The 16,570-nt window shown below is 35.0% G+C and overlaps 1 protein-coding gene across 3 annotated transcripts in view; it reads left to right on the top strand.

The window, feature by feature from the left end:
• Positions 1–16,570, top strand: part of obe (obelus) — a 437,154-nt gene that overhangs the window by 399,563 nt on the left and 21,021 nt on the right. For all 3 annotated transcript variants that reach the window (XM_067124317.1, XM_067124318.1, XM_067124319.1), the window contains exon 42: positions 13,123–13,208. In XM_067124317.1, the coding sequence (XP_066980418.1) occupies positions 13,123–13,208 (86 nt within the window). The remainder of the gene's footprint in view (positions 1–13,122; positions 13,209–16,570) is intronic.

Below are 16,570 nucleotides of genomic sequence, written 5' to 3'. Positions count from 1 at the left end.
TCTAGAAATCCCGTGGAAGTGGTTATGTTTGATTTTTTATGTAATTTATAAGTTTCATGCTTTTATGTGTAAAGTTATTATGAGAAATAAGTATTTTTATTTTTGTGCATAAATACTGTGTGATACTAAAATCACAAAACACTGTTGTAGAGATCTCTCTCTCTCTCTCTCTCTGTACTTTAATATTTGCTTTGAGGAATAAGTTGTATTCTTGTTCTCTCTCTCTCTCTCTCTGTACTTTAATAAAATAAGTTGTATTCTCTCTCTCTCTCTCTCTCTCTCTCTCTCTCTCTCTCTCTCTCTCTCTCTCTCTCTCTCTCTCTCTCTCTTATTGAAAAAAGAGAGTTTTTTATGCATATGTAACATATATGTTTGTTTTGTAAACAGTAGTTTTATAGATAATGTGACATTAGTTATTAATTTTTTTCATATTTCCTGTGCTATAATTACAATATTTATGCATTTCTATAGTAAATTATGTAAAATTTTAAAAGAATACGTATTGATTCCCAGTCTTCTCTGAAGCTTCAGAGCAAGGGGCGGGTGTAACCTAACTACCAATTAACTTGTCAATTAACTTGACATATTGACCACGAAGAGTAGAAAACGTTGCCCACTCCATGGTCAGATATGTTGCCCACTTGATGATCAAATAAATACTGCTACGAAAGATACAGAAAAACCTCTCTCTTTCGCTCATAAATCACGAATTTCCATCTTTTAATTCAGAAAAATCTCTTCCCCCCCTCTCTCTCTCTCACGTTATTCTCTCTGTATTCGTAATAATTCATGAATAGTTTCAAGAGACATTTAACCCCTAATGGATGGGAATCCTCATATGAGTGTCTATAACAGGTTTTGTGTGATGGACGGGATTCCTCATATGAGTATTAATATTATGTGCCATATGATTTGGCTGTATCGAGCGAGAAAGAGTTTCCATCACTTCATTGGCCCATAAATGACTGGTGGCAACTTTAGACTCAGCTCAGCTTAGTCAGTGGACATCTCAGGGAGATCAGTATTGTTCTTGACTTGTTGGGGGGGGGGATGTCTTGCTCCTGTCTCCCATGATGTCTTTTTATTTATTTGCTCATAAATATACCTAGGGATTGCTGTTAGTTTTAATTCTTATCTTTTATGTTATGATGTCATTTATAATTGTAATTTTACAAAGAAAAGTGCAAAGAAATATTAGAAAAAACATGTATACATCCAAAAAAGTAACTGCATCTTCCTATCTCAGTAAATTTTATTTTACATAAATATTTTACAATAAATATACTCAGAATTTGTTACTGATTTTAGTTCTTATCTGTTATGATATTGTATTAGCTGTAATCATAATTTTACAAAATAAAATGAAATGAATTATTAGAAAAAACATGTATACTTGGTAAAATTTATGAGTGTTTTGTAAAACAGACCCCACACAGGGTTGTAAATAGTCACTTTCCCGTGGAAGGTAGGAAAAATTTAGAATTTTTTTTCTTACACCATGTGCATTTGTATATCTTCCAAGGGTTAACGTAAGGGCAACCCCCCCACTATCTCTCTCTCTCTCTCTCTCTCTCTCTCTCTCTCTCTCTCTCTCTCTCTCTCTCTCTCTCTCTCTCTCTCACACACCTTACATGAGGGGTCTGGAACCTAATATTACTGTACGTATTATTACCTGTAATATTACAGGTACAGTTTTATTATTATTATTATTATTATTATTAATCTTATTACTGTAATCGTAATATTAATATTTGAAAATTAAATAATTTTTTTATCATAAACAATGTATTTAGTCATGAAAATAACATCAAAATACAGTACACTAATTAATGAATATTTCTCAACGAAAAAGTCAGCGAATTGCCAAATTTTTCGTGAACAATTTAGGGATAAGTTCCATAGAAATATTCGCAAATCAGTGAGTCGCGAATTGCTAGACTGCAAATAGTGGGGGTTGACTGTATGTATACACACACATACACAGTGAACTCCCCAGATTCACGTTCTCACAATTCACGGACTCAGCAATTCGCAGAATTTTCTGTGGAACCTGTCTATAAATTATTCACGGGAAAGCTCGCCCATTCGTGGATTTTTACGTAGAGCAATATTCTGTATTTTCATATTATTTTTGTGACTCAATACTGTGCTGTACACCTGGCAAGAAAAGTGAAGATACAGTTTTTTTAATCTTCGGACATATATTGCTAAAGGGGAGGAGCTTCATCTTATTGTGTTTGTTTTTTGCTTGACCTCCAATAACTTTCAATCATATTCTACGGTTCTGAAATCATTGATACTTAAATGCAGTAGTAAGCTTTACAGTATTCGTTCAAGTTGTAATTTGCAGCGACAGTTCTGAGCAAAATAAACATTTTTCCACATAATCTACGAAGTAACCTTGCACATATGAATTTATGACACCACAATGAACGGAATGCTTGCATAATCGGAAACGCGATCTTCCATAATGAAATCAAGAGTTAAATTTGAGCAATGTCCAACGAAAAACTTGGGGAACAATAAAGGAACGAATGCAATGTTATGGAGAGAGAGAGAGAGAGAGAGAGAGAGAGAGAGAGAGAGAGAGAGAGAGTGTGTTGCTGTTGTGTAAGCCTAGGCCTATATGTAGAGCTACTCATTTATTATTTTTTTTCTTTTAGAGATTGGGCGAGACTATATTTGTATAGTATGTTTTAGCAATGGAGAGAGAGAGAGAGAGAGAGAGAGTTGCTGTTGTGTAAGCCTAGGCCTACATGTAGAGCTACTCATTTCATTATTCTTTTTCTTTTAGGGATTGAGCGATACTATATTTGTACAGTATGTTTTAGCAATGGAGAGAGAGAGAGAGAGAGAGAGAGAGAGAGAGAGAGAGAGAGAGAGAGAGAGACTATGGCAACGTTAAGAAACATCCAGTTACTTGTGTTTTCAACGCCGAAGTTAACGCGGTACTCCGCACATCATAGAGAACGCTCTTGTGGATTTAAATAGATTGGGTCAACCTGCCCTAGCTGTCACAACATTTACTGCCATTAATTTCAGCTGACCTTTAACACCGTGAAATACAAATATGAATCTATAAAAATTAAAGAAATTATCATTACCTCGTATGATGATGCAATAATAAGCCTGTTCATAACGGAAAACGAGTAAATATTGCCGTTCTGATAAAAAGTACTACACCGAGATATCCATACACTATCTTTTAGATCTCTATGAACGAAGTCATCTGAGAAATTCTGATTACTTCGGACATGCATGGTGTTTTTAAGTATCTGAACGTTTCTGTTTTGCAGATTTAACATATATGATATAATTTGCATTGTATTTTCATATTGTAGAGTAAATTTACCAAGATTTTGTGTTTTCTGTAAGAAAAAAATTAAAATTCGATGAACGAAATCTAAAGAAAACTCTATCTTCACTTTTCTTGCCGAGTGTACATACATATACACTTTATGATAAAAAAAGTGATTTGCAGTACTAATTTTCAAATATTAATATTAAGTTTAATAAGATTAAATAACATTAAATAAAAAATAATCTCTCTGTTTATTTGTTTTGTTTGATTTGATAGATAAATGATTTACTAATTTTCAGATATTAATATTAATGTAAACACAGCAAAATGTCAATTCATTAAAGAAAATATAGTAAATTAGTAAGATTTTAGTTCAGTCCCTGATCTTATTTTTGTATCCTACTAAGGGGGAAAGATGAAGGTATAACTCTCATCTACTAATCTAGATTATGTTCTTTGTATTTCATCTCTCTCTCTCTCTCTCTCTCTCTCTCTCTCTCTCTCTGTTATTGGCTGGAAGGGCTAGAAGTATGTATATATTTTTAAAGGGTAAAATGTTTAAGATGACTTTGAAATGATATTAATAATATCATTTCAAAGATTAATACAGTAATAGGATAATAGCTTAAGGTATATTTGATGTAGGATGCTAGTTTAGGGTATACGTTTGGTATTTGAACTTTCAAGATAGGCAGTTACAAGCATTTTTAGAGGGGGTGCTAATTATTCACAGATTTTAACTAGTGGGGTTGGGTTGTGGTACTCATCCCCATGAATATGGGAGTTGACTGTATATATATATATATATATATATATATATATATATATATATATATATATATATATATATATATATATATATATATATATATATATATATACACATACATATACAGGTATTCCCCTACTTACGATGGGGTTAGGTTCCAAAACCCATCGTTTGTTGAAAAAATCGTAACTCGAATATGGCCTAGCCTACACTAGGGTAATCAGTACCATCTATACATATATGGTAGCCTAGCCTACACTTCACAGTATACTTTATACATATATGGTATAGTAATTATTAGTGTCAGCTAATTCTGCAGGTTCAATGCAGACTGACATGATAAGCCCGTATTAAGAGAAATTGAATAACAAACAAGGCCTGGCCTGCACTTTCGTATATCATATACGGTAGCCTAGCCTATTATACTGTATTCTATTTTCACATAACACCGCCGTATTATACAAACATCAAAATAACGAATGTGCATCTTTTCCATGGATCTTTTAAAATGTTATGCTTTACTACACTGTATCCAATCGTAAATATTCTTATATTGCTTTTGCATTATAAATTCGATCATAGCGATCAAATGTTTTGGTTTCGAATCGATCACGCGTCTTTATTTCGATGCATTTAACTCGGTTCAGAGGGCATTTCTTGCTTCAAGTTAGCGTAAATGAATCTCTAGATACTTTATTTATAAGGGACATGTGTATTTTTCGTTATACGAAGTGTTTTTATGTCGAAATATAACTTAAATATGTCTCGTTGTGAAATTATTTTAGTTTTTTTTTTCGTTAGTAGATGACGTTGGCGGCTGGCCCTTTGTTTTGTGTAAACAAAAAAAAATCAAGATTCCGTTCACTATTTTCTCTTGATTTCATCATCATGCCACGAGCTTTTCAGATGTATCTTTATCGGGCGTGAAAACAGCAGTAATATGTGTTCTTTCATGTCCAGTAGTTTTGATTAAAATACTTTCCAATTTTATTTATGGGTCGAGTTTCATCCATGTTGCCAATGTACGAAAATTTATAGTCATTAGCAGCTTGAACATTCTTTTCTCAGCGTCAGCTACAACTTGCAGCTTAATTTTACTGTAGCAGTATATTTCCTTGCCGATCTTTTCTCCAAAGCGGATAAGGGTAGTGTAAAAACATATCAGTACTTAACGTCATTTTTAATATAATTACGATAATTGTTTAACCGCACGATGGTTGAAATACAAGCAAAACAGTTGTTATCCGATTTGGTTATTAGCAAAACAACAGAGTCTCGTTCGGTTGTTTATGGCTGTTGCACAATGCATTTTCTCTACCTTTTTAAGAGTATAAGGTTACTAACAATGCTTTTATTATTCTCTTACCTTTTTAACTAGAAGATGGAATAAAGATATGGAGAAAAAGAAGTTGGTCTATTGTAAGTTGGTCTTTCTTGCTGCCTGATTCTACAGCAATTGTAGTGTACGCTGTTGCTTGTGCCCGCTCGAAATTTAAAAATATTTTCTAAATATTGTCGCATCGGTATTAATTGCTAACTCCATCAGAAAACTCGAATTATCGTGAAGACGAATTATCGCCACTCGTGCACTACCTGTATTTACAAACGCACAAAAATTGCAAAAACGAACACTGACCTATTTTAACTTCCGACACAACGAGCAAGTGAGGTTAGCTCATTGAATTAATGTACCTATTCCAGCCTCTCGCCCAACGTATCGTGAGACCGTGACGCTGCCTGGTTGTACGTTGTTGCCTGCGCCAGTCACCCGCGAAATTTAAAATTACGTATTTTCAAAATATTGTCGTATCGATATTAATTGCTAACCCCATCGTAAAAAGCGAAATTATCGTAAGTCGAATCATCGTAATCGAGCACTACCTGTATCATATTATATATATATATATATATATATATATATATATATATATATATATATATATATATATATATATATATATATATATATATATATATATATATATATATATATATACATACATACATACATACATACATACATACATACATACATAAAACATACAGTAAACCACCTGTTAGGGCGATGCATACCACACCCCTGCGAATAGCTAAAATCATAAATACTTAAAACCCCTCTAAAAACGCTTGGAACTGCCTATTTTGATAGCTCAAACACAAAAAAACCTCTAAAAATGCTTATACCTGAGTATTTTAATAGCTTTATCACAGAAAGTGCATTTAGTCATGAAAATGTTATGAAAATACAGTAATTAGTGAATAGTTCTCAGTGAAAAATACCGCGAATGGGCAAATTTTCTGCGAATAATGTGTATATACGTTCCACAGAGAAATCTGTGAGTAGGTGAGTCCGTGAATCATGGGACCGCAAATGCTGGGGTTTACTGTGTGTGTCTGTGTGTATATATATATATATATATATATATATATATATATATATATATATATATATATATATATATATATATATATATATATATATATATATATATATATATATATATATATATATATATATATATATATATATATATATATATATATATATATATATATATATATATATATATATATATATATATATATATATATATATATATATATATAATATATATATATATATATATATATATAACTATTTATCACATCACCGTGATTCATATACAATCAGAAAGCTACAAAAACCTTTAATATCAATTCACTCTACCTCGAAGTAATATATTTTCATATATGTTACCGAAGGGGGATTTAGTTAGTTGATAATAAGTCCACCGGAATCAGGACTACAGTGACACAAACCAGCCACGGATTAGTGTGTCACTGGAGTCAGTGACACACTAACCGCTGGTTCTGCACGGACGGTGGACTTATTATCAACTAAAATTCCCCTTCTTGCGTAACATATATGAAAATATATTACTTCCGAGGTAGAGTGAATTGGATATTAAAGGACGTTTGTAGCTTTCTGATTATATATATATATATGTATATATATATATATATACACACACACATACACACACATACACACATACCTATACATACATACATACATGGCAGTCCCCGGTTAACGGTGGGGGTTCTGTTCCCGGTTGAGCACCGCTAACCAAATATTGCAAATAATTATGGTAATAAATGGCAATTACGATGTAAGCACCAATAAACTGCTTATTGACACCGATAAACTGCTTATCGACACTGATAAACCGCCTATCAACTCTGATAAACTGCTTATCGACACTGATAAACTGCTTACCGACACTGCTAAACCGCTTACCGATGTCAAAAATCACTTACTGTCACTAAAAACCTGGTTGATGACGTCGTTAGCCAAATGCCATAAAACCGGATCACTGTTAACCTATGCTGCCGATGAGCAAGGACTGCCGGTATAACTAAAAGTTTAAAAATAATTTATATGAAAAATACCAAGTAAAGCTTTACATTTTATTTGGAACCCATTTTATAGTGCCATTTAATTTTTCATGAAATGTTTCCCAGATAAACCTCCAAATGAAGAAGAAATGTTTCTTTTATTAAGATTAATAATAATTTCTAAAAAACATTATTAACAAACCCTTAACTTATAGTTCAGCACCGAATCTTATCTCACATAATGTGGGAAGGATTCAAGTTGTTGAATACCCTGACTGTTAAAATGAGGTATTAGGACTCTGCAGGTACAAGAGATGGAGCTGCAAACCATAACTACATCTCTTGTATAAAAATCAGAAAGTTTACAAAAAAGGTAAACTTTTGTTTTGTTGGGGGGTTTAGATGTACAGTAAACCCCCTGTATTCGCGTTCTCATGGTTCGCGGACTCACACATTCCATGGTTTCTCTGTGGAACATATCTAGCCATCATTCGTAATGAAAATTCGCCTATTTAAGTCAAGAAAATATTTTTCACTGAAAAATATTCACTAATTACTGTATTTTCATATAATTCTCATGAATAAATGCACTTTTTGTGATAAAACTATTAACCCTTTCCTATCTGTTTAGTTATCACATCACTGAGGGTACATGAGCCCCAATGTGTCTGGGAGCGCTCGATAGTGTGAAAAAATAATTTCGAAAATTCAGCAAAAATAGAAATTTTATGCCAACAATGTTCATTTTGCTGTCCTTTTTTTCTAAATGTTTATATTTTATGGTGGAATAGTCAGAATAAGAGTCCCAGCCCTCTAAATATGAAAAAATGTGAGTTATTTAATGAAAGAAAAAAAAATTCTTTACTTGTTTTTATATTTTCGTTCGTAACCCAAAAACTATGAAAGTCAGATGAATTAATTATTTTTTATGAGAAAGCAAACAAAATTCCCTAAATATTGACATATAAAACAATGGAAAACGAATAAGTCCAGTTGCTGAAAAAATTGATAGAAAAGAGGGTGAGAAACAGAGTGCTCTGCCCGGCCTATGGTGAGAATTAGCGCTAGAAAAATTTTTTTTTTTTAAGAGCCCTATCTCGGTTATTTTTCATAGAAATTACTTTGTAAATATACGAAAATGTAGAGGAAGAGTTGAAGAATAAAGGGAGAGTTAAGAAAAATGGCTTTGGTAATGGCAACAGTATCATTTTGACATAAGTTGATCAATGAAAAAAAAGGTTACCGTTGTCAACATTATTGTTCGTAGCTCAAAAACTATAACAGTTAGGCGAATGAATTATTTATTATGAGAAAGCCAAGAAAATTCTCTAAATACTGACATATAAAAGAATGAAAAACGAATAAGTCCAGTTGGTGAAAAATTGATAGAAAATAGGGTAAGAAACAGAGCGCGCTGCCCTGCATACGGTGAGAATTATCGCTAGACATTTTTTTTTGAAGAGCCTTAACTTGGATATTTTTCATAGAATTACTTTGTAAATATACAAAAATGTAGAGGAAAGGTTGAGGAATAAAGTGAGTTAAGAAAAATGGCTTTGGTAACGGCAACAGTTTCATTTTGACGTTATAAGCTGTTCGAAATGAAAAAAAAAATGTTACTGTTTTCAACATTATCGTTCGTAGCTCAAAAGCTATAACAGTTAGGCGAATGAATTATTTTTTACGAGAAAGCCAACAAAATTCTCTAAATATCGATATATATAATAATGAAAAATGAGATTCAGAGCCCTGCCTAAAATCCAGATGTCTCTTATGTGATGCACTAACGCGTTTTCCGCTAGTTTTACCGTAAAAACTTTGCGAAAGCATGTTGGAAACTGACCTCGATTGACGTCGCTGTATGTAAACAGCCACACGTGTTCACCCAACCTCGCATTTATGGTCTCTGACAGAGGTGTGGCCTGCCAGGCCTGCGTGGGTGGGATCAGCTGATGTCATTGTGAGAATTTTACTACGCCATGGATTTGCGCATGCACAGTAGAGGAACTAAAAAATTTATAGAAAAAGAGGGTACGAAACAGTGTTTCCAATAATGTAATCCTACATTTTATAAAAAAAAAATGTAAGGTACGAGAGAGAAGCGTGGTTAGGATCAGCTGATTTCATTGTGAGAAATTTACTATGCCAGGGATTTGCGCATGCGCAGTATAGGAACTGCTTGCCTGGCGTATTGATGCCTGAGTTACACGGTCCAAGGTATGCTTTAGCCTATGGAAACCACCAACTGTCCGAAAATAAAAAAAATTTTCCCCTACCACACGTACGAAAAATGTCGGTAAATTTTACGTAAAATTACGTCAGTCAGAAAAGAAGGGGGGTAGGGGGGTATTGCGTAATATTATGTCACTTGGACAGGAAAGTGTTAAAATACTCAGGTATAAGCATTTTTACAGGGTTTTTCTTGGTTTAAGCTATCAAAATGGGCAGTTCTAAGTGTTTTTAGAGGGGTTTCAAGCATTCGTGGGTTTGACCTATTCGTGGGGGGGGGAAGCATCCCCCGCGAATACGGGGGTTCACTATATATCTTGTTTTTTTAGTATCTCAACTCACATGGTTAAATGGTTCCCCATATTCATGACGAAAAAATAAATAAACTGGAAATTTACATCATAAGGATCTAATGGTAAATGAGAGAGGAAAGTTAAAGGTAAGTGATGATTGTTCCACTTCCCGAAATGGGACCAATTGCTCCATTGCTATGACAGACCCTAAGGAGTATGCTTGTGGCCATTTATGTATATCTCATAACTAAAGACAATCAAAGGTTGTTGGCCATCTCTAAGATCCTGCCATTAAAACTGTATTAACATCCAAATTTTGCTTAAAAATCAGTGGAGCTTACCAAGCTCATATTTCATGGGCACTGATTTCAGCTTGAGATACTTTGCCATCCGCCATATTCCCATTAGCTAATAATCACTCTCCGAAGCCATGAAAAAAATGGTCACTATTTCTTTTGGTTGGTCTGTATTTCAAGATTTTTGTGGATATAAAACCTAGTCAGGCCTTGTCTAGTCTCAAGACCTTTGAAAGTATAACTATAGGGATCAAATTAGACAAGGGAGAATATCATCTGTGTGTTAAGTATCGTTCTTAATTGACAGTGGTATTCACTAATCATGTGATGTTTAAGCCTTCACAACAAAGCTGAGGGAAAAATAGCCTTTTACCTGAATAACTGTGTCTGATAAATCAAAAACTCACTAAAACACTTCCTAGATGAAAATAACAGGAGCAGAATATCTTCAACTGAAAGTCAAGGTAAAGTAGTTTTCTGGAGGTTCATAATGGTTTTCTTTATAGTATAAGAGACAGGTTCTGGAAAAATTGATACAGATGCTTAAGGCCAGAAGAAAAGAAAATCTCTCCTTTATGTGTAAATAACTGGGAAGGACAGCCATATATCCTTAGTGGTTGATTCTGATAAACCATTGTCTTCCTGTAGAGACAATGGGAAATCTGCTGTGTTGGTACTTGTGGTATAGAATGAATTAGTGGTTCTCCCACTGCACCATTTATAAAGGATTCCCACTTTGATTAGTACAGTTGATGTAAGGTCCGCCTAATGTCTTGGCTGCCCATTTAGAAATTCCTCTCCTGTTTGAGCTGTTGATAACTGTACTCAAGGCTTGATGATCCAGCATGCATAGGTTCTGAAGACACTATGGAAATGCAGTTGTCTCAGATGGGTTTTAGAGCTGGAATTTTTTTTTAAACTTATCTCCTGTCAGGATGAGAAAATCCAAGTCTTTTTTTATCTGTCCTTAAAAGAGTTATCAAGCTTACTTTTAGGTTTCATGGAAGTCATCACTTTGTCCAGTATATTCCTTATTGTCCCATGGAGCATGACTGCATTTCCTTAAGACTGTTGGTCTGGTAAACCTAAGCAGTACACTGGTTCTTGTTACTACTGGTGGTTACCAAAGCAACATTGGGGATCTGTCCATAGTTACACTGTTGCATATGCTGAGGTAGGGAGACCACTTAGAGCAAAACTTGATCTCCCCCGCTGAAGCTGTTAGTTAAAAGCATTTCAATTCCACGGGCAAAAACTTTGTGTCCTCATTCCATATGAAAATCTGACTTTGTGGCCTTATGCTGTCTTAAATAAGCAACCAACATTGTGTCGTCAGACATTACTCACGCAATGATATTTTACACATGCTGCTCAAAAGCTTATGTAACTGAGAAAAATTTTTGCAATTCAGAATTATTTTAATTGATAGCCTTTGTCCCAGGGAGCCATATGCTTGCTGCCTGAAAATCCAGTAAATGGGCTCCCTAGCCCTTTGTGGAGATGTCTACGGAACAAACTTTGGGGCATGAGGGGATCAGTTGTACTCTCCTTGAAAGTTATTGGTGTCTTTAGATTTGCTACAGTCTTTGGCAAAGCGGGGAGATTTCGTGGCTGTACTGTAGCTGTGCATGATCTCTAACTGCAACTGGAGAGTACAAATTATAATAGGTCATCTTTTACATAGAGCTTGTGATGTTAGAAATTGCTGTAGGCCTAGAGATGACATTAGAAATTGCTGTAGGCCTACAGGGAACTCTGATTCAAGACAAACTCCTCTTGTACTTCAAATTATTTTCAGAATTTGTTTTTCAGTGGTAAACATAAACTTTTCACTATGATGATCTCTTTATCAAGAGAGATAGCCCTTGCAGCCAGTTCTGTGTGTAATCTCTCAGTGAAACCGTAAAACTAGGTACTGGCCTAACTGAAGGAGCTTCTGGAGGTAATAACAAAGGATCTCTTAGCTAGAGACCAATACCAATCAGTAGCCCAGATATCTTCTCATGTTTATCCCATTGCTTATACCTAGATAATTACTGGTGCTAGAACACGTGAAAATTTTCAGGGTCATGGCCTGTCCAAAATAAAGGGCTTTGAGTTGAGACACCTTTCTTACACTTACCTAACAAAGGCACATTTTGGAATGGGATGCCAGCCTCCTGTTGATTTCTGTCCGGTAAAGATGTGATTGCAAGAATGGAACTAATGTAGTCCATTACTTCCTATAATGTTCCTGTTCCCTTTTGCTTTTTTCAGCTTTACATGGAAATTAATCCCATTCTGTAGGATTTGCATCTTGCAGCATTTCTGTGAAGTTATCATGTAGAGATGATGATGTTCTCAGCTTCATCTGTAGGCAGGAGCACCATCCTAATGAGCCTTTTCCTGTGTTTCTGACCTTCATTGAATGGTTCATTTCATAATTTGTTTTTGCAGGTCTTTTATGCACAGATGCTTTTCCTGACTCCAGCCCATCTGTTTATGTGGAATTGAGAAACTTATGTGTTATTCATATAAAATGTTACAATTCTGGCCATCTGTTTATCTGGAATTGAGAAACTCATGTGTTATTCATACAAAATGTTACAATTCTCTTTGTCTTTGCTGCTGACTTTGTTGCAAAAACTAAACCTCATAAGAGCAGTAGTTGTAACACAACATCTTTTACCACTGTGTCACTTTAAGGCAATGATATTTTTTCTTGTCCATTTAGAGCCGTACAGTTGTTCCTTCAAAGAACCAGACTCTTTGACAAGGCTCAGTTTTGGTAAATAATTTACATGTAATTAACTGTATAAGCATGAAGGTATTTGTATGTATGAAATAGAAAAATATAATATTGTATATCTTTACTTTCAGAGAACAGCAACTCTTCTAAGAGATGGATTCAAGTTCATGCTAACCAAGAGTATGCCCTTACAGTCAGTTTTAGTCGTTTGAATAGGGTAAGGTACTGTTATGTATTAATGTTTCTAGATGTATATGAATGAAAACCCTTGACTTGCTTTTATTACTGAAAAAGATGGGATGATAGACATAGAGAGAGAACTTGTTTAACCATCCAGAGACAAGATTCAGAGATTGATAACGACCATCCAGCAGTTTTGCAGATGTCTCTTGCTGACAGCCAAGTCTTGGTGAGATTTGAATGCATGCCTGGTACTCTTGGAAATTTGGTGTCTCTCAGTACTCCAGGATTCGATCTCTCCAGCTCCAATTCACCAATGCTTGGAGGCTTGAGTACCTGTGGACATACTGCTAAACCTTTGTTAGGGGCAGCACAAGGCTCATCATGACCTGAGATTTCCTTTGTTCCTTTAAATCCAAAAATACTGTTGTCTTCTTATGAGTTGACTAGACTGGTGTGCTCATCTAGATATGTAAGCAAATGATTTTCAGTCTTAAGAGGAGCAGCTCTGTATCAGTGTTTTAGAACTTTGTGCAGTTTTTATAGGCCTCGAAGCATTTTTGACATCCCCTGAAGGAAGAAAGGATGGAATCATGTCTGACAACACAACTATCATTGCTTATTTGAAAACCAAGCAGGCACTCACTCAGAAGATGCTGTGCTGGTTGGTTGGGGAAATGTTCAAGTGAGCAGAGGGAGCATGACATAAATCTCATGCCCAGATTTGTTACAGGGTTCCATAATGTATTAACAGAAGGTTCCAAGTCCTAACATCAGTGGTTGATGAATATTGACATTTTAAGGAGCTTTGGGAGTTATGGGGGATGCCACTCGATTTTTTCATAGGATCCATGAACAAAAAATTATCAGTTTATTGCCAATTCCAGCAAGATTAGAAGCATTGAGGAACAGATGCAATGATGCTGTCATGGAACACTCTGGATGTATATGCCTTTCACCCCCTTCAGCCTGGTGAGGCAGGAGCTTGTAAGCTGCTTACAGTGACAGACACCAGGAAGAAGCCACCCACTTTCAGATTCCATAATGGGCGGGAAGCACTCTGTCATCACATATGGAGGTTATTCAGTGAAGAATCAAAGAGAGAGGCATTTTAGATGTTGCAGCAGCTAAAGTTTCCACACAGTAAAGGACTTGAAAGACAAAACTTTATTGGGGAAAGTGCCAAGTTCATTTACAAAAGAAATTGTCCCCATCAGTAATTAAAGGTTACTGAATGGCTTTTTGTTGTCTTCATATATCATGGTTTGAATTTGGTATTGTTCACAGTATAGTTAAACATTTTGTCCAGTCAGCCCCAAGAACCTGTGTGTAGCTTCCAATCTGGGATCTAGTTTTATTAAAAGCCTAGTAAAACTTCCTAGTGAACTTGGACTTGTGTCCTCTGTAAAAAATTTAAGACTTAAATATTTCATTTCTGAACCTTGAAGCTTGTCTGTGTGCTCCATGCCTTGTTCTGGACTGTGACCCACTTGAAGAACTGATCATATATCATATATTCTGTTGCCCTGGATTTTGTTGCAAAAATTCAGTCTTCCTGCACCCTGGACCTGATAGTCAACCCCTTTGCTGTTCATGTATTGATTGTGACTTCTCGGTGTGATGACCATTTCCAATCAGGGCATTTAGACTTCATCTACAAAGTGCTGAGGAATTTCATTCAACATTTTCAGGACTTGCGTTTCACATTGGCCATAGGATGAAACAGATTTAAAAGAGTACCATCTATTTTGTTTTGCCAGGTTATCACAAGGGCTACTCAGAATTGTTATACATTGATATCATATTTAAAGTGTATGAGGTATGCACAGTCTTCTAATTTCTGACCTTAACTCTAATTGTGACACCAGACAACATACATTCAGTCAGTCTGACCTTAACCTGTAAGATGTGCAGTCAACACCCAAAGACAAGAAATTTTCCTTAGTATTTTTTCAGAAAATACCAGTTCAGTTATGCTTGCTGGTTTTTTTATGAAGCAGAACTTTCTTTTATAAAGACTAAAGAAATTGAATAAGTAATTTCTGTATTTTATGTTGATAAAAAAACGTGTTTAGATGACATTTAAAATTCAGGATAGCCTGGGGTATCACTTGCAACCCGCAAGTGGTGCAGTTTTTGGCTTTCAACCAATCTTTGTATAGGAACATGGAGATGCCACTCTAGTTTCACTAACTTCTGTTTGAGAGGCATAACATGTAATTATTTGGATGTGATTTTAGTTGGGCTGATTGATGTGCTGGATGATTAGTCACTGCCCTACTCACAGATATTCATGGTATGAACATTTAAAGATACAAACAGACAGGGTTGTAAGTTGGAGCGTTCCCATTGGCCACCTTTAAGTTCAAATTTTCTCTGCGCACCTATTCAACCTAGTAAGAACAGAAGAACATGAGGAAGAAGAACCTGATTATCCAGAGTGTATTCTCGTGATTACTACCATACTGTACAGTATAATCTTACTATCATGAGAATTACTTTTTCATACTAGTAAAATATTCCTACTTATTTCTATCTTCCAAATTTAACTCGTTCTTTGATGAGTTCCCATCTCTGTATTTCCGCTCCCCATAGGAAATTTTAGTATGCATTTTTGTCAATAGATGGTGGTATGCATTGTTTACTTTATGAACTTCCAATGTCAAATGCTGTTCCTATGAAATTCCTTCTAAGTTCATAACTTTCTAAACATGGAAAAATATTAAATTTTGAATGTTGCATGTTGCATGTATCTAAATTTTATTTTCTCCTTACCTTTCTAACATCCAAAGTAATTCTTTATAATACTGCATGATTTAAAAATAGTGAAAAATAGTATAATATATGACTCCTGAGTTGACTTGGGAATGTAAACACGACATATTTCATCTATCACCTCAAGCCTACTCTGCCAGTTTCAGAGTTAAGAAAAACAACTGTATTATCATCACAATTTATTTTTTTATGTATCATTTGTGTTAAATAACCTGTAAAATACAGTACGTACAATGTATTGTGTTTTAGAATGAAGAAACTTACAGTACTGTACAGGCAGTCCCTGGTTATCGCGATCTGGTTTTACAGTGTTTGTCTAGCAATGAAAATCGGTGATTTTTGGTGCCAATATGTGCCAATTTCCACGTATTGGCACCAATAATCGGGCATTGGCACCTTTACATACCTAACAGAGGTGCCAATCTCTGGTTATCAGCGCCAATAAGCACTGAAAGTCTAAGCTTTTTCGGTTATCGGCGATTTTCGCTTATCTTCATGCCGTTGGGAACGGATCCCCCGCTGATAACCAGGGACTGCCTGTGTTGACTTTATATCATACTTGAATAGGTGCGAAGAGTACGACAGAACAGTTCAAGGTACGAACGGCCATTCGGATCGTAATTC

Source organism: Macrobrachium rosenbergii, chromosome 22 (genome assembly GCF_040412425.1).
Source record: "Macrobrachium rosenbergii isolate ZJJX-2024 chromosome 22, ASM4041242v1, whole genome shotgun sequence".
Lineage (NCBI taxonomy): Eukaryota > Metazoa > Arthropoda > Malacostraca > Decapoda > Palaemonidae > Macrobrachium > Macrobrachium rosenbergii.
This window is presented reverse-complemented; position numbering and strand designations above follow the sequence as displayed.